Raw genomic sequence first — 19,828 nt, 5'->3', positions numbered from 1 at the left:
GCGATTAACTGCGCATTTAAATACCTTTTGTTAGCAGCAACAACAATCCATATTAAAAAAAATAACAACAGCTAAATTGCTACAAGAAAGTCAGAAAAAGCTTGTATTAACTTTCTTTTTTCGACCTAATATTACATTTAATTGAACAAGAAAGGTTGAGGTTGCCAAAATACTCTCTTAACAGCAAACACAACAAGTTTTCCTTCATCGGAAAAATAACTGCTGGGCGCTGTAACATTTAAAAAACGTTTAGCCTAATTTCACTAATTTTAGCAGACATTCATAAAATCCAAGACAAAGTTAACATTTCGTTTTTAACCAGTGTCGGGACTCAACTTTTTGTCAGTCAGTTCTAGCACAAAAGTCATATTTTCAGCCGGTTTTGTTACAAAAATTCATATTTTAAGCAAATAGACATATATACCTGACAACGGCTTCTTTCACTATACCATTCTTTAAAACTATACTATCTAACAACCTATTCTTGAGAAAGTAGTTGCAAGAACAGGATGCAACCCCAGGTTTCAGCGAATGGTGCGAACCGCCTAATTCAAATTACTGCAAAGAGCCACTCCATAAAGCAGCAGTCGTCTCATGACTTGTACTTATGACGCAACAATTCCCCTTTCAGACAAACAATCACAAAAGGAAAGTCACTACATCTCAAAACTTGGTGTATCAGATCCATAAATCCGTTGACAGTAACCAGCAATGCTAACCGGTTCGCTGATCCCATTGGTAGAACCGGTTCGAACCGACTGAATCCCACCACTGTCTTTAATCAACTATTTCAATTGCCCATACAGGAGTGTAGGATAAATACTGTTTGTCCTGCTAACCACCTAAAAAATGTATTCAGAATCAAATCTAATAAACTCGAACTGCAGAACGATTAAGCCAAGATTATTATATAGTTTTTTTACGTGTTTGGGTAATGTCGACATTTAAGAGTAGAGTCTTTCATAGTGTTTTGTCGAAAATTAAAACTCAAGTAACACAAAAATTTAAGTAATTTTTTTTTAACATTAAAACGAGCTGTGTGTAACCTGAACGGATAGATCATTTAACACCAATGTGCCAAACCGGCTAAATCAGGACTAAAATAAACCACGCAATTCCCAAATGACTGTAAGCTGAAACAGCATGTTTGTTGCGCCTCTCCATATTGATAGGTTTCCTGCCAAAATCGTGATAAGGAATAATCATTAACAAAATGCCAAACTGTTCTTCTAGTCCAGGGGTTCCCAACCTTTTAACGATATCGTACCACTTGGACGTTCTGTAGTGTCACGCGTACCACTTCCAGCAGAATAATAATTTCATCAAATTTTTTAGCTGACAACTAGCATTATTCAACGCTATTTGTTTAAGCTATAAATTATATATATATTAAGAGCAATCATTTGACATAATTAGCGCTCACTATCCCACAGCGTTGTACGGCTTTACAAACTGCTGTGCTCCTTGTCGCCAAATGCATATCAAAATCAATTGGCCAGTGGCCTGTATTTTGAAGATCGCATTGTTTCGAAACAACAGGAATAGTTACGTAACAATAAGAATGGGCTTCGGGGAAATTTTTTCAGTTAAACAAAACCAGATAAACAAAACATAAAGTTGTGAATCCACGGTTCTGTGAAAAAACAGAAGCTACTCGCGTACCACCTAAATAACCTTCGCATACCACACAAGTGGTACGTGTACCAAATGTTGGGAACCCCTGTTCTAGTCCAAAAAGAATTATTTGTGTGAGAGATTAATTATTTTTCTGATAAGTATGGCGATTCTTTTTTGAATTGTCAAAAAAAGTCAAAATTTTGTCAAAATTTACACGTAAGGTCAAAATCGAATAAAAATGCACATAAATCGTTACAAAATTAAAAAAAATTATGGTCAGCTTTTTGAAATTGGTCGTTCAGTTTTTTTTGAAATTTATCGTTTAACTTTATCAAAATAAATTAGTTTTGATTTATATTCAAAGTCATTTTAACCGTTTTACATCTTTATTAGAGCATTATACGGTATAAAAAACGTGTGAATAACGACGCCTAGGTTATTTAAATCAATGCATTTCTAACAGGTCAAAATTTTGTCAAAATAAATTATTTTTAGGTCTAAATTTGTTAAAATTTTAATTTTTCAGGTCAAAATTTCTTAGTTTTTAGGTAAAAAAATAATCGCCCTTCTGATAAGATATGCTGAGTGGTTCCAAAAAAACATATAGCCTGCCCCAAAGTTCATAGAAATTATACTTTATAAATTATATTTCTATAGAGACTTTGGCCTGCCCTGTACGCACGAAACTCCTATGGGATTTGTGACGTAATAGCTGCGCTAAATAAAGTATAGCTTTAAAATGTATTTTTTGCAACGACGCCAGTAGGCGAAAAAAGGCCATTAATGCACAACACAACACACAGTTTCATAACCGCAGGCAAAAATGATGGATTTCACAAACTGTCCTCTTTAAAGTCACCAAAACAGCCGATCACAGTTCCATTGATATTGAATTTATCCCCAGGTTTCATGCCTAAAATTCACAAGAATAGGAAAAATTCCCAAATTGAAAAGCGGAAATATAATTATAGGAAATATAGGAAACTGGCATCTCTCTATTACTCGCAGCACATGTTATGATGACTCCGAGCAGGCACCACATATTTTAAGAATTAGTGCAGTTGTGTGAACAAAAGGTATGGCCATTAGAGCAATTAACAAAAATTCAAATTTGACCAAAGTTGGTAGGGTCTACCTATATACAGTACATTTATAAAAGACATTGTGCGGCATCTACAGTCAAGGAACAGGGGATTAACCAACAAGAAAAAATACAATGTTGTGTAAATAATGAAAGACACACACAAACATATGTGTTTAATAACATCTGTGATCTAGCCCCTCGGAAGTTGCTTTATGACCAACGATTACGGCTTCCGTATCAATAGTACACCGAAAAGCCATCGCAGACTCGCCGAATCTGTCGATCTATGAATTAAGTTTTATCTTCCTAAAACCTCCTAAAAGTATATTTGCCAAAGACAACAAATTAAAAAAAAATTAGTTTACAAAAAAAATTAATTAAAAAAAATATAAGTACACAAGCTAAACAAAAAAAACTAGAAAAGTAAATTATTTATCGCTATCCATTATTTTTTTAATGATTTGCTGTAATTTTAAATACAACCTAAGTTACAATATATGGGCAGTTTTATAAGGCTAATTGGCCTCTGCTTTCTAATGCCTCACAAAAAAAACCCATGAAAGCTACGCAAGTTCCATTGCATGATTAAATGTTATACAATATCAATACGAGAAATTCTGCCGCGTCCAAGCTTCATCTTGGAACAAAGCGTGCGCTGATATCAAGCAAAAACGGTTGAAAAATACAACCAAGGGTTTCAAGAAGCAAAATGACCACGTTAAAGGCCTACTGAAAAGCTTTTTAGTGTCCGCTGCTATTGGTAGCACTCCAGTAAATTACTCCGAACAAACTCAGCTTCTAGCGTGGATATGCCGTATAAGGCTTGTTTTTAAGGTTTATCTCAGAGATAACAGTGAACATTACAAAAGTATGGTACAATTAAAAAACAATACAAAAATGCAAAGAAATTTTATCGAACGAAATATACATAACGTATTTATAAAGCGTTAGTTATTGTAAATGTGAACCACGAGCTACATGTTAAAAAAAACTATGAATATTGAGGAGAAAAGCAGGTCAGTTTTGCCCGAAAATCTCCGCGTTTGCAAATGTCAAGCGTTCCTCTATTTTGGAAAATATCGGTAATGGCACTAAAACCACATTCAACCAAATATGTATAGTCGGAAATAACCGTTAATTTGTCATACTTCTTGTGGACCCAACCACATTAGCTGTTTTTATTTTATTAGCGAATTGGTAAAAGTCGCTCTCGAGCATTTGCTTTGGCATTTTGCAGAATTTAACATATATACTGGACCTATACTGAACTACCATTAAGACTAAATCTACCAAATATTCAACTTAAACTTATCTGCAATAAGTATTGGTGATTAGAAGGATAAGCCTACCAAAATAAAACATTGTCCAGGTAACCAGGTTATGATTATTGGCAGAAATGTGAATCAGTACTATCCAGTTAGTATTTTTTTCTCAAATTATAAGCAGCTGCAGCTATAAGAATTTGAAGCTGGGCAAACATATTTTCACCCTTTCTGATTTTTCACCCGCAGTTTACTTTTACGTACTTATAATTATAACCATGCTGAAACAAACAAACAGTATAAAACAGACATCTGGTGCTAGTGAACTTTACTTACTGTGACGAAACAATAGATATTGTAAAGCAAACAGAGTCTACTATGACGTAATTTAACAGAATTAAAGCAGCATATTTTTTTCACATATAGGCTACTTTAAGTCTTATAGTGAGTAGACGTTCCCATTTAAACTTTGTGCAGTTAGTTATATGTGTTAAATATTAAATCATGAAAAGTGAGCAGTTTTCATCCACTCTTCCTCCCCAATTCCTCCCTGGAACAAATTTCCTCCCCGAATTTAAAATTCCCCCCAAGTGAGCCAAGTGGCTCCCGTTGAGAACCACTGTTCTAGCCTAATCCGACAGACTACTCTGCTAGCTCGCGTGTACCGTATATTGCAATACATAATTCAGTTTAAATGTATTTAAATATAACTCATACTAAGTTTCTTGCTGTTAGTGGGTGCCACTTCACCGCAGCTAGTTCACAGATTCACTGTTTATCTTGCAAGACTCGGCAAATTTTGGCTCCTGCAAGAGATTTTGTTTGTTTAAAGTTTATGTGTGAATGTATTTCTATGTGGCAAAACAAATTTGTTTTGTATTATTCTCGCATTTACCTACAGTTTACCCTCGTGTTGCAACTTTGAGGTTTTTGGATTTTACCGTAGACCTTGGGATCTAGAGAAATCATTATAGGCTAAACATGTTAATATGTTGGAAATTTTTATTCACAAGCAGGATTATTTACATATTTTCAATATATTCAGAGACTAATTTTATTAAAACAAATAAGTGGTTATTTGTCTTTCGGGTGTTTAGGCATACAACTCATTCGTGTGTATACACTGAGCAATTTCATAAATATTGATATGGGACATCACAAAAATATATTGATAAAGGACATCAAAAATATGGAAACAATTGTACATGTTCTTTATTGTCAAGTTTCATGACTAACCCGACGGTTTTACCCCATTCGTTGGCATGTGCAGAGAGGATTTTTGTTACGGATGAACTGCAATAAAACTAAAACAACTCATGCATTAAAACCAAACACTGTTCAAGATCAAATGCTGGCAAAACAGTGTGTAAGAAGTAGAAATAATACAACGTGTGTTAGTTGGCAGCCATTTAAAAGCCTAATAAAAGATTGGAACAGTGCATAAAACATATAAAACAAGAACAGAAATAAAAATGTGGATGTCAATTTTTCTTGTGGAAAAGCTGTGAGAAATTTATTATTTAAAATTATTTGTTCGTTTGTCTTTATAGACGTCTGCTGAACGATGCTTTCATGTTCATCAGAATGCTAATATAATCAATATTTCTCATATATCGTAACCTTATCTTATTTTTATGCCTAAGTAATTTTTGTTTGTTTAAACCAGTGTTTCTCAACCTATGGGTCGCGACCCAAATCACTGGTTGCTAGTTACGCCGACCGTAAATTCTAACATTCATTATTAATTTTGCTCCTTTTGCTTTTAAATGTAAGGCTAGGATTTCGGTTTTCGCATTTCGGGACAGTTGGGTCGCCGTTTAAATAGTTCACACGGTTAGATTTATTAGGATTAGTTCTCAGTATGGTTGCTTTAATACGTGTAGCAAGATATTCTTACTTCGTCTAATGTTTTGTTCGCTCACAAAAAGTTCAGTGAAGGAATCGGGTCGCTAAAGCTTTGCTGTTGAACTTGATATAAAGCTTTGCTGTTGAACTTGATATATAGTATTTGGGTCGCACGTTTAACGGTTGAGAAACACTGGCTTTAAACCAGGGGCGGGCAACGTGCGGCCCTTTTCCATTTTTGTGCGGCCATTCACCTTCTTCCAGCTAATTTTCCCTAAATAAGGCCATGAGTGACGAGTGTGCACCACGTTGGGACTTTTGCTTTATCCGCCTGTTTAAAAGTACAATGTAACCCATTGGCTACACCGCCACACTAATGCAGTTAAACTCGAATGGAAAGCATCTATTACAAAACAATCTTCATTCGTAAAGTTTTGCTTGTGTCACGTTGTTATGATAAAGAATTGTTGTGCAACAATTTCACTTGTCTAGAACCGTCAAAATGTAACAGACTTTTGCCATGCATATTGACTGAGATGTTATGTTTAACAGCTAGTTTTGAATGACCTAAGGCTGTTTATTAAATTGCACTGAGCCGATCTGTACGAGAAAGGCGTCATTGGAGTTGTAGGAAAAGTTAATTCCGAATCCGCAAGTAGACAGCACTGACAAAACGCCGTAGTTGCAGCCTAGTAGCTCATTAGTTTTTTCTAGTAAAAGCAGAAAATATGAATTAGTGTTTATTTGATGTGCGGCCTTCCTGTAAGCATTACATTTCCTAACTGGCCCTTGTGTTAAAAAGGTTGCCCACCCCTGCTTTAAACAGTTCAGTGAAGTGAATTGAATTGAGCTACCAAAGTTTTTTTTAATAGAAAGCTTGACACTTACAAAAAAATATTACGTTTTCAGCCTAAAAGTCCTAGGATAACTAGGATAGCTTTTCCAAAGATAAAAATTTCGATTTTGGTGTAAACATGTTATGATTGATTATTATGTTGCTATACCTCGCCAGTTTAAGCCTTAATTGTTATTTATTATCATACAAATCAATCTATAGTATTATTTATAGCCTTATATGTGTTTTGTATATGAAAATTCGTTTAAAATATTTAATGAAAGTTAAAAATATTATACATTATTCATTACCCCCAGTGGCGTATTCAGGGTCTCGGGGGTTCTTACCCCCCTTTTAGTAAGTGATTATATCGTTTTTGTCACGGTTTAACAAACTGATCGAAGCGGTGTGCTTTGTAAGTCCTGTAGTTGGGTCACGCGTCTTCTGATGCGAAACCAAATCGTGCGCAAAACGCCGTTTTTTGGCTTTTGTTTGGTCGATCGTAAACGCCAGATATCTTTCATTATTCGTTTAGGTCAGGGGTTCTTAAACTGGGGTCCATGGTCCATGAACTATTTTGGGGGGGTCCATGAAGCCCTAATTAAAGAACTAGTGTATACTTAAGTAATTAATTTTTCAAAGAAAACACTTTAATTAAAAATTAAACGGTTTTGCACTGAATACAGAGTTAGACTCAATTTAACTTTCACATTTTTCGGACCGAAATAAACAGAGATAAGTCTATTTGTATTGTGACGTCATTTCGAAGCGTTTCTTGCCTACCGGGGTCCATGCAAAGCCAAAAAAAAATTTAGGGGTCCGCGGTAAAACAGTTTAAGAACCCCTGGTTTAAGTTGTCTGATTAGCAAGTGAGTATTCGACAATTGACAACGCTAAGTCAAACCTTCTTTCTTTTTTTCTAAAAAATGTTCCTCGCTGTTCGATCTCTGCGCTAATATCCGATGTTGGTGTAACATCGGCATTTATTTAACTAAATCAGATTCCTAAAAGGGGGTATAGAGTTGACTGTCGTGCGCGTTTCAAAGTCTTAATTTTTATGCATAGATACTATTAGACTTCTAAGACCAAAAGTATGCAATGGACACAGCTTATTTTTCCTTAACCGTAGTTTGTAATTTAGCTGACTTGGAATACAACTCTTACATGTGTCTGTTGTGTTGTGTTAAAATTTAAGAAAATTCCTCGATTCGGAAATTTGTTTTATTTTGCGTTACTTTCTCACCAATATACGCTTCGCCAAATCACCATAAGCCGTATATGGCAGTTAAACGGGAGTTCTACGAAAACCCATTCTGTGGAAAATACCCGAAGCGCTGAATAAAAACGAAAGTGGATTTAGGTTAAGACATGTGTCTGCTCTGTTGTGTTAAAATTTATTTCGCCGAAATAACAATGGTCATGAGACGTCTGCTGCTTTTTAGTGTGGCTGTTAGCAGTGATGGGATTAAGCCGGTTCGCACCATTCGCTGAAACCTGGGGTTGCATCCTGTAGAATAGGTTGTTAGATAGTTTGATCTAAAAGAATGTATTAGCGAAAGAAGTTGTTTTATCAAGTTTTTTTGCCGAAACTGCGACTTTTTGTAACAGAACTGGCTGAAAATATAACTTTTGTGCTAGAACCGGCTGACAAAATATATAAATCCCACCACTGATTAAAGACCAAATGTTTACTTGGTCTCGGATTTCAAAAATGTCTGCTAAAATTAGTGAAATTAGGCTAAACGTTTTATAAATGTTACATCGCCCAGCGGGGTTATGTTTCCGATTAAGAAAAACTTGTTGTGTTTGCTATTAAGAGAGTAAATCGGGAACTCTACATTTTTGCTCAATTAAATGTAATAATAGGTCGAAAAAATTTCTGACGTTCTTGTAGCAATTTATCTGTTGTAATTTTTTTAATATGGATTGTTGTTGCTGCTAACAAAATGTATTTAAATGCGCAGTTAATCGCCAGATGTAATGCATTTACAGACTAGAACAGGGGCTTGGATAGACCAGAATGACTTTTGTGCTAAATAAAGTCACGTTTTGTTTGTCACTGATCGGTCTGGTTAACTTTGTGGCCATTTCCTGGTATGTGAACTTCAGACCAAGTCCGTTGATTTTCAACACAAATTCGTCGCACCCCTTAAACGAAACATATTCACAAGCGGCTGTCAAACAACACCCGCTCATTCTCTACTGGGGCTTTCCCTGGGGTTCGGATGCTGGCATGCCAAAAGAGAACTCGTCGATGGGTGATTGCGTCAACTCCATTGACAAAGCAAGACTAAAAGAAGCGGACGTGGTTATATTTCATTTTACCGTCATCGACCAAAACGTGGTTCCTTGGAAGCATTTTCGGTAGGCGTACGTTTCTTATTAACTTGTGCGTTTATTTTACAACAGGGGTTCTTAAACTTTTTTTACCGCAGACCCCTGGTCGCGTGGACCACGGTAGGCAAAAAATTTAAAACTAACGTTATAGCTTTACGTCACAGTACAAATAGAATTAATTCTGCTGATTTTAGTCTAAAAATGTGAAATGGAATCTTAATGCATTCAGTCTAAGCCATTTTATTTGATAAATTTATTACTTCCTATATGCACTAATATTTTAATTGGGCTTTCATGGACCCGTTAAAATAGTTCACGGACCACCAAAGGGTTCATGAACCCCAGTTTGAGAAAACTTGTTTTAGAAGTAATCCAGCGATTCTCAACTTATAATTTGGTGGCCGTGTAATTCGGTTGGGTCGTCGACTGTATAGTCCGCATGGGTATAAATAATAATATCGGTTCAGAGATTTTTTTTACAAGGTTGGAACAACTGAGCGAGAAATACTCAGATATGGCTCATAATAATTTAATTCGATTTTGTTTACGCTGTTTGTCTTACATTTTGTTCACTTTTAAAACGCCAAAGCTTCTCTGTTATATTTATGATTAGTACCTGGGTCGCCGCGAAAAAGGTTGAGCAACACTGAAAAATGAAAACTGTAAATTCTAACTAAACTAGTTTTGACTGTTTGGTCTACCTACCTTACATCATTATAAAACAATATAGCGTATGCTAACAAATGGAAGGAAGAAAGGGAAAAGGTGTGGGATAATGATAAGCTTAAACGAGTTTTTGCCAACGTTAGCTGTGTTAATCCGATATTTTTTCTAAATTATCCCTGACTTAGAATTTACTATGTTCAAAGTGAAAACATTTACAGCGTCGTGGAAGTTTGGTGCAACATAGAATATTCTATTACACAAAAGCGCTATTCTGTCGTGAACTTTTTCGCCCTGTAAGCTATGTCAACTTAATATAGAGGGTTAACTTCTTCTCTGCCCATATACAAATCGTTTATTTTGGCAATTTAAGCTAAACTAGGTTGGTAATTTCAATGGCGTTAACTTAGTGTAGGTACCTATAATTCTTCCACGATTTAAATGTAAATGCGTACTTGTTTGCTAATTGGATACCGTGTTGATTTCGAGAAGGTCTACTCTAGCCCATACTTTGACCGTTATCGCTTGCCGTACTATTTTTATGTTTTTACCAATATGCGTTGGTTAGAGTTTTATTGAAACACCATACTTAGGTTGCTCTGCAAAGTTGCCTATTAGAACGAAATCAAAGTAAAACGAACGAAGGTATTCAATAACGCGTCGGGTTGTTCCACAGGAGCCCGAACCAAGTGTTTATTTGGTGGTCGGCAGAATGCCCCGCATCGATTTCACCAAGCTACTATCCAGCCTTAGACGGATTCTTCAACTGGACCTGGACCTATCGTTACGATGCTGACGTACATCGCGCTTACGGTTACCGTAGCAACGCACTGCTCTTGCCCAGAGGTCAAAAGGTCGTCGACAAGATTGTGGCGGCAAAGAAAACCCTCGCTGTGGGTGATTAGGAAAACATTGCTTTCTATAAGTTGGGATTGAAAGAAATTTTAAAACACTTTCGTTTGTACGGGATCGCGATTTAATATCGAGTAATATTGGATCTAGGATTCTAGTGTGTCCGATAATATCGGATCGAAGCCAATACCCGATACCAAGTGGTAGTATCGCTACCTGTCTGATACTAGGGTGATATCGGTGCCGATCCTATATCAAATTAATATCGAAATTTCAGTAATGATTTGTGATCAAAAACAACGATTGTAGGTTGAAAAGCAAATTTATTCAAGCTTAGGTTTACTAAGTTAATTAACAGCTGGTGGTAACTACAAACGTTTTATTGATCAAGCAAATTTCGGGTATTATCCTTTAAAAAATTAGCGCTAAGTCCCGAAACCGCTATGCTCGTATGCAATATAAATCACCAAAACTCTCAACTTTTGAACTTAAATTTGCTCAGCTTTCAGGTTCTAAAGTAATTTAAAACAAACAAATAGACGTCTTAAAACAGTTTTTAATCGATGGCACGTGGCGGCGGTAACATTTTTATGCGGTTTTGTGTATCCTTAACCATTTTTTGTTTCGCCGGTTTTCAGATTTGGTTTGTCAGCAATTGCGGCAGCACCAGGGGCGCCAGAGAGCGCATGGCCTACGCTGGCGACCTTGTAAAAGCTGGACTGAAAGTTGAAAGGTTCGGAAGTTGCTTCGATAACAAAAACGGTTTTCCAAGATCTAACATAATTGAGATGAAGCGGAAAATAAGGGAAGCCAAATTTTACTTTGCTTTCGAAAACGCTCGTCACTGCAAAGACTACATTACCGAGAAGTTCTGGGACTACGCTCTCGGCAACGGGGCGGTCCCGGTGGTGTGGGGCCCCACAAAAGATGACGTCACGCGGGTCGCCCCCCTCGACTCGTTCATTCACGTCGAAGACTTTGCTAGTCCCGAGCAATTAGCGCGTTACTTGGAATTTCTCGATCAAAACCCGAGCGAATATCGCAAGTACTTCCGCTGGAGGGAGCAAGAGGACATGAGCGACGAGAAGATGATGTCACTGGTCGAGGGGAAATACCCTGGAGTGAAACCGTACCCCAAACCAAAGTCTCTGTGCGAGGTATTTCTTGCAAACGGCGATAAGCGAAAAACGATTCAGTCGCTAGAAGCTGAGTTTGTCCGGAGTAACTCACCGGAGTGCTACCAATAGCAGCGGACATTGAGAAACTTTTCAGTAGGCCTTCATTGTGGTTATTTTGCTTCTTGAAACCGTTGGTTGTACTTATCAACCGTTTTTTCGCTTGATATCAGCGCACGCTTTGTTCCAAGGTGAAGCTTGGACGCGGCAGTATTTCTCGTATTGATATTGTATAACATTTAATCATGCAATGGAACTTGCGTAGCTTTCATGAGGGTTTTGTGGGTGGCATTAGAAAGCAGAGGCCAATTAGCCTAATAAAACTGCCCATATATTGTAACTTAGGTTGTAGTTAAAATTACAGTAAATCAATAAAAAAAATAATGGATACCTAAAGAAATCATTTACTTTTCCAGTTATTTTTGTTTAGCTTGTGTACTTATATTTTTTGGTAATTTATTTTTTTTGTAAACTTTTAGTAAACTATTTTTTTTTAAATTTGTTGTCCTTGGCAAATATACGTTTTAGGAGGTTTTAGGAAGATAAAACTTAATTACACAACATTGTAGTTTTTCTTGTTGGTTAATCCCCTGTTCCTTGACTAAAGATGACGCACAATGTCTTTTATAAATTTACTGAATATACCAACTTTGGTCAAATTATTGTTTAATCTAAATGGTACACTAATTATAGCAACATATTTTGCCTTAACACCATACAGATTAGGAGAAACAGAAAAATATTGAATTAGTTTGTTTTAACATTTAGACACATGCACTGTATTATAAATTATTATCTAATTAATTAATGTGACATTTTTGAACGTAACATTCCCTATAGTATCGTTAAAATACCATTGTTAAAAATAAGTTATAATTAGGGCGCTTATTTTTTGACTTGTCAAAGAAAGTCAAAATGTTGTCAAAATTTACACGTTAGGTCAACAATCGAATAAAAATGCCCATAAATCGTTTACAAATTACAAAAAATATTATCAGTTTTTCTCAATCGTCGTCAGTTAAAATAAAATTTATTTTGAGTTATATTCAACTAAATTTTACTTGTAAAAAGTTGTGATATATTTTCATTAGAGTAATATACAGTATACGCGAGCTTGCAGAATTAACCACTCAACCACCCAGGCTTAGCTTATCGCATTAGGTTCAGCTCAAACTACGTTTTTGCATTATATAGTTGTTGATCTATGATTTGTACAAATCTTTTGAACAGTATTTCTTGTCTTTTTTCGCTTTTGATTTGCGATTATCCGATTTACTATTTCAATAACTAAGTTTTTGTTAATTTCCTGCAATTATTATTTTACGTTGTATTTCAACTGTTTACACAGTAATTTTCTAAAATAACCAGCGTCTCGTTTTTCTTTGGCAATTTATAGTTGTTTGTCTTTATGAAATGTCAAAAAACTAAGCATTTTCAGAAGATTTGCATAAACCGCAAAAAATAACTGATTTGTGTTCGACCGGTAATCAGTAAAACATCAAAAAACGTGTGGTTGACATTAAGCCCAGGCACTAATGCAGTATTTCAGACAGCATTGTGTTGTTTAAATCCATATGTTTCCAATAGGTCAAAATTTTGTCAAAATTTAAATTTTTTTGGTCAAAATTTGTCAAAATTTAAATTTTTTTGTTCGTCGTTTATTTTTGTTGCGATTGTGTCAAAAGTTAAACCTAAAAGCAAACGACAACAGTCCTAAACAAGATTATTCTCGGCATATGTTGTACTTGTAACAAAAAAAGTTTGAGGCCAATCGAGCAACATGCCCTACACAAATTTAAAAATGTCAAAGGATCCGAATAAAAATTCCCGCCGGCCTGCTTTTTATTTTACTCTTGTTTATCTCTTTGCTTCTTCAACAAGAGATGTTAAGCTATACCAAAGTGCGTTTTGCTAATCTGTTCAAAATTTAGCCGTTATGATTACATTTGGCAATGGACTGGATTAAGCCTATGGTAATGTATTATTTTAATCTTTAAAATATGTGTGTAAAACTATTCGAGCCATATTGTTTAAAACCGTTAACCTATACCTAACGCAAAATCGGGATCGGAACAAAGATTTTTGTTTCTAGAGGGTGAAAATTTTTCCATACGTAAAATCAAAAGTTACGTCACGAAATAGCGTCACAATTCAAGTAATCATTAGAAGCGTTTTGCTCGTGGATCGGTGTAAAAATTCGCTTCTATAGTTAAGCTTGTCACAGAAAGCGCTAAAATATAAAAAAATATTTGACGTTAGAACGAGATTCGACGCAACTTTTACCTTAGAACAGCCTTTCTTAACCCGGGGTAAATTTACCCCTGGGGCTAAACTTCCTCGTTTTAGGGGGTAAATTAGCCGCAATCAAAATATTCATTTTATGCTGACTATAGATATTAAAATTGTGCCACTGTAGGTATTGGTAGCCTACTTTCCTAGTTCAGATTAACTGCTTTTTGTAACGTAGGCTAGTAGCCTATTAATTCTTTATCGACTAGTGTCGGCAGCGTTATGCTTCGCTAATTAATTTTTTTTAGTTTATTAGCAACATCCTTATCCCTTAGTTACTTCATTGCTACTTCATTTTCTGTTTGAATTCATCAGCTTCTTCGGCTATCACGGCATAGATTTAGGTAACGTGTCTGCGAGCAAACAGCGTGTTTTTTTTGTGCAGTTTAAACCAAGAATGGTTAGCGATAGCGGGTTTTTCGTGCTTTATTAATTAGTAGCGATAAGTGTAAGGTTTAGTTCACCTTTTGAAAATTGGGCTGATTATGCATGTGATTGTCTATTTTTTGTCACTGGATACGGCTTAACTGGCCCACTTAGTTTATTGTTGATCTTTTTAGCCCATTGATTAAGGCGTTTTAGTGGTAAAAATAACTAATTGACTGATTAAATTATTCTATCAAAGTAACCAAAAAAATTAGTCTTAAAATTAGCAGGTCCTAAAACAAACGAACGTACCAAAAAAATTATTTGCATTTTGGATTTACATATCTTATTGAGAATGGTCTTCAAGTTCCTTAGTGTGTTTTGTACATGGAAACATTTTTTAATACTACCACGAAACCTGCTTTTTTAAAACAACACCTAGCAAATGCTCATCCAAGTATGACGGCTAAAACTGGTCCCTTTTTGAGTCAAAACTGTCCAGTCTTAAAAGACAAAAACTAGACTAAACTGGAGTGTTTTGACAACAATTCGTTGCCAAAACGCAATGGCAGCCGTCACATTGATTAATTATACCTGATGTAATTTGTTACTTTCGTTTTTTGAAAAGATGAGCACCATTTTATATATTGGAAGTAAATCTGATATTCATCTTTCTTGAAAGGATAAAACACACAAAAAAGGTTAAGAACCCCTGCCTTAGAACGAACCTTTACGCAATTGACACATAAAATATGTTCGAAAAGCTCACTGTTCGAATTATATGAGGGCCCAGGCAAGACAGCTAAATCAACAAAAATGCGTTTGTCTTTACGTTGAAATGGGCAAAACAGATTGTAAAATAGAAAAATACTGGAGTAAACCACGTAAAATTTCTGCATTTTGATATTTAAAGTTACCAAAAGTTTAACTTGGGTGGGAAGCCACGGCCTAAAAATGTTATTTGTTTGCCATACAAACAACGTATGGCTACAAGTGCAGAAGCCAAAGTGTTGCGAATGGCCGGAAATCCAAAGATTGTCCGCTTCCTAACTCTAAAAAAACTCTACTGTTCTATTTGGAAATATTTCCGAACTTTCCCACATGAATGAAAAAATCGCTGTTATGTATCACAAAATATTAAATCCAACATTTCACCACAGCGCGTTACTAGACAAGCAAGCATATTCTGCAATGGACGCAAAAGCGCTCACTTGGGCGATATTTGCCGCATCATTTTGTCTCCTGGCCTCAGAAGCTTCGGCAGAAAGCTGGCTTGAAGATAACGAAAAAAAATGAGGTAAACATGAAACCAACCTAGACTGTCATGTAATGAAATAGTTATCGCAGGAATTTTTAAACTGTGCTTTGGTATTAACGGTCGACGTTTTAACCAAGTTGTAAAACAATTTGTGAAAAATGTAAGATGCGATAAAAACAATGAAAACATTGTTGTTATTCCCCAGGAGGGTCGCCGTGTAGTATTTGATAAAAAAAAATTTCAAAAGAAATAAGTAACATGAACTAAAAGTTTAGCGGTATAGAAGGAGCAACCGCCAGTCTAACGTTCGTGTTTGTGTTGCTTTTGCTGCATTGAACCAGTCGTGTTTATGACGTCATCATAACACTTTTCAATTTATGAATCAATTCTAGCTTTAGTCTAACAACGATGTCTAATAAAAACAAATGGACGCTTAAACCGTAACTTTAATTTTGATACAATTCGTCTATACTTTTTTCCAATTCGAATTTTGCCAATTTTGAAATGTGTTTTCATTGACTCTGGAACGGTCAGCACAGGAATTCTTAAACTGTGCTTCGCGTACCCCCGATGGTATGAACGGTCAAAATTTAAACTAACCAAGTTGTAAACAAAAATGTGAAAAATTTGAGACACGGCGCGTGAAAAACAATGGTCATGTTGGAAAACGGATAAAATAGTTATTGGAAACGTTGAAAATGTTATCTACAATTCTATACGGGCTTTGACATTCCTACTTCGAAAAATACCGTAAAAATACTGTTTTCCCTGCACTTGGCGCACCTAAGCAAGTCATTGTCACGATTTACAGGTGGAAGTGGAGCTGCTTGACACAAGCGACTCAGTCGACGCGCAAGCAATGATCTACTCCAGTAGTTTCGTACCCGGACAGGAGAACTCAGTCCACCTGAACCTCGCCTACACCTTGACCTGTTATCTGGGCAAAAGGTATAACTGGTTAGACGTTATGCTGATCAGCGGACACTTGGCCGGGTACGGATGCTACTGCGGCGCTGGCGGCAAAGGACCGATAATCGACTCTATCGACTAGTAAGTGAGACTCTATGACAGGGATGTTCAACCTAGTTGTGTTCAACCTAGTTGTACCGCATGATAGCCATACCGTACATTCATTGCACTAATTGGTGTGTCATATAGTTTTTCAATTGGCTCAGCTTGGAAAGGCCCACGTGCCAAATGTGGTCTTGTGAGCCTGTAAAACTATACTTTTTGCCAACTTTAAAAAATTAAATTTGGCCCTTTACACAAAAAGGTTGGACGCCTATGATCTAAAACCTTACCAATGAAATTGCATTGCCTTTGTTAACTAATTCTTCGGATTCTATGTCGAGTGTAACGTCATAAACGAAATGCTGACCTAAATAAAAAAGAGAACAAGAGTGAAACGTTCATAAACGGTACTCTTGGACCTTGGTAGTTTTTTTGGGGAATTTTTCAATTCGACTAAAATAACCACAAAACACAAGCCGGCGAGCCGCAGTTTGCCTAACCCTGGTTAGCCCAAAGGTGTCGCACCCAAAACGGACGATATAAAGGCGTTTTCCCCCTTTCCGCAAATTGATAACGTCTTTGTGATTTGTATTGATATATTGATAGTAAAGCCTCTCTGACCTAAAACTTCAACAAAATAAACGAAAATTGTTTGATGTTCCTAAGGTTTTTTTTTGATGACGTCACATTTTGATGTAATTTTGCAACGTCACGGTACGACGAAACTTTGTGAATTCACCTCTGAAAAAATTTCATCGCCCCTCCTTCCAAACAAAAATCCCTGGCAATTCCATTGGTACACATTAAATACCTGATTGTGTTGTCGTTGTTTTTTCGGCGAGATGAGGTTTGTCTATTACATTATAGTGCGTTACATGTAACAGAACAGGAATAAAACTTATAAAACCTTTAACTTTATTTGAGATATTTCAGTACTTTGATGAATACTTCCACAGAAAACTTTCTGTAGATATTTGACGTTTCTGTTTCCTATCATAGCCTTATCTTGATAATTTGGTTTGATAATTTGTTTTCTTATTTGCGAAACCATCCAGACGCTTATTTCAATACTGGGCACGGAGCAGTTCCAAATAGATTTTGGTTATATATTACCGAAACGTTTTTGAGCCTCGCGCGATTTCTTTATGGCTACATAATAGGTTACGAGGAATTATTTTCCGCCTAAAGGCGCCATGCACAATATGAATCTTTAGTTTTTAACAATGACAGTTATCCAGCGAATTCCTAATTTTTTTTACCTATTGTAGTGAAAATACATTGCGTCTTTTATATATGACATGGAGAGTATATTGGCACCGATATAATACATGACCCTGAGAGTATAACTTTTTTATATATGACATTAAACCGAGAGTAGATTAAACAAATTGGTTTTATGCTTCACGCAAACGTTTTACGGGGCTTTTGTGTACCCATATTGTGGCCAAGGCAAACTACTGCAAATTGTTTTGTTATCCCCAAATCATTTTGATTAAAAACAGAATGTCGAGCAATGTTTGTGAGCTAATAGTCTTTGAACATACTTCAGCCCAAAAATGTCAATCATCTATAGTTAAGCCACTGTCATTCTAATCCAACAAGTGCATTTTATCGTTAAAAATAGACCGAAAACGCCGTCAACATCCGGTGTTTCAAAGGTTTTCAGTTTTCGCATAACACGTAGGATTCTATACATGTATGACTACTGCCCAGGGCTGCGGAGTCGGTTAATAACAACCCGAGTCCGACTCCGGTCAAAAAAATACACCCGAGTCCGACTCCGGCCAAAAAAATACACCTGAGTCCGACTCCGGCCAAATGTAAGATTTGTCGAGTCCCGAGTCCAGCTCTGACTCTACAACCTGTATGTTTACCCATTTATGCAACTAAATTAAGGTGGATAATTCTGCAACCCACTCATATTGGTGTCACAATTGATCCACCCGTATTGCATGGTTTACAAATATTTCACCATTTGCTATTACACTTTTACAACTTACATTTTGCCGCCTTAACAGTTTTAAAATTTGATACTGCGCATGCGCACGTCGGACTCTGGACTCGGGTAGTTTTACGCGGGTCTTACTCGAGTCCCGAGTCCGACTCCGGCAAAACAAACCGACCCCGTCGAGTCCCGAGTTCCGAGTCCGACTCTGTTATTGCCATTATGGATAAGTAATAACTGATTGTTATTTTGTTAAGAATAGTTAGATATGCATTTCGGCCCAACAAAATAACTATAGCTGTATTTAGGGCACAAATACGGCGTCGGTGCAAAAAATTATTCCCAAACCGTTTCGGATAACTTTAACTTTTAGCACTGATTTACAGGAATTGTGGAAGGGTTTTAGTATTACTGTTTTAACGAAACATAACCTAAGTTAAGTTGTAGTTTTATATTTGATAAGCATTACGTAAATAGTTGTAAAATAAATTGTATTTCGTAGGTAGGGCAGCACGATCGCAAGTTATTTTTAAAAGCCATAAAAAACGCTAAAATATATAAACGAAAGATAAAGTAGGGTTGGGTTCAGCAGCTAAAGTATCTCAGACGTTAGTTGCTGATTCCAAATGAAAGCAGTAAATGTAAACTGACTGCCAGTTTTTACAAAAAATGAACATCAGTGGCATTTTAAAAGGATGTACGTTTTCTCATGGCAATACAAATTATTATCGCTTCAATTCTTTATCTTTAGTATTCATCAAATCGTAACTAATTACCAAGCTTATCGATAAGAAGTCTTCCGTTTCGATAATTATTTTTTGACATAGTTCTTTGTTTGAAAGAATGGTTAAGTTCTCCATTATTTCAAGAAAACCGAAAAGAATCGACCGATTTCAAGCACACGAGAAGCAATAATTGGTTGAGAATTTGGACGCACGAAAAGTACAACCCTTTTTAAAAAACTTTTTTCTCTTACTAAAATATAATGGTTGTAAGAATCTTGCAACAGCTTTTTGTTTTTCTACATTGAAAAACACATATCGAACAAAAAAACATGACTTTTGTTTTAAAAACGAGACCAACACAGAGAAGATTGCGCCAAGTTTGCAACAGCTCAAGCGAAACCTACAAAACCCTTTTTATTTTCTAAAAAATTGTTTTAAAAATCTTACAATAGCTATATTGTTGTTCATTGTTTTTCGATATGAAAAAAAAACAAAAAAAGTGCTTGTTTAAAAAACGAGACCAACCCAGAAAATATGACGCCAAGGTTGCAACAGCTCAAGCAA

General features: G+C 36.0%; 1 protein-coding gene across 1 annotated transcript; it reads left to right on the top strand.

Annotated features, from left to right (window-relative positions):
* The first annotated feature begins 8,663 nt into the window (after positions 1–8,663).
* Positions 8,664–11,953, top strand: LOC146140920 (4-galactosyl-N-acetylglucosaminide 3-alpha-L-fucosyltransferase FUT6-like). The gene is made up of 3 exons (XM_083392738.1): positions 8,664–9,007; positions 10,320–10,536; positions 11,134–11,953. The coding sequence occupies exons 1-3, from the start codon at positions 8,664–8,666 to the stop codon at positions 11,740–11,742; spliced, it is 1,170 nt and encodes a 389-aa protein (XP_083248864.1). The 3' UTR covers positions 11,743–11,953.
* The last annotated feature ends 7,875 nt before the right edge of the window (positions 11,954–19,828 follow it).

This window comes from Ascidiella aspersa, chromosome 6 (genome assembly GCF_963924565.1).
Source record: "Ascidiella aspersa chromosome 6, kaAscAspe10.2, whole genome shotgun sequence".
NCBI classification, from domain to species: domain Eukaryota; kingdom Metazoa; phylum Chordata; class Ascidiacea; order Phlebobranchia; family Ascidiidae; genus Ascidiella; species Ascidiella aspersa.
This window is presented reverse-complemented; position numbering and strand designations above follow the sequence as displayed.

Coding starts and splice junctions, on each gene's coding strand:
- LOC146140920 (XM_083392738.1), top strand. CDS start 8,664: ATGACTTTTGTGCTAAATAAAGTCACGTTTTGTTTGTCACTGATCGGT. Junction 9,008..10,319: donor GTTCCTTGGAAGCATTTTCG/GTAGGCGTACGT, acceptor GTTGTTCCACAG/GAGCCCGAACCAAGTGTTTA. Junction 10,537..11,133: donor CGGCAAAGAAAACCCTCGCT/GTGGGTGATTAG, acceptor GCCGGTTTTCAG/ATTTGGTTTGTCAGCAATTG.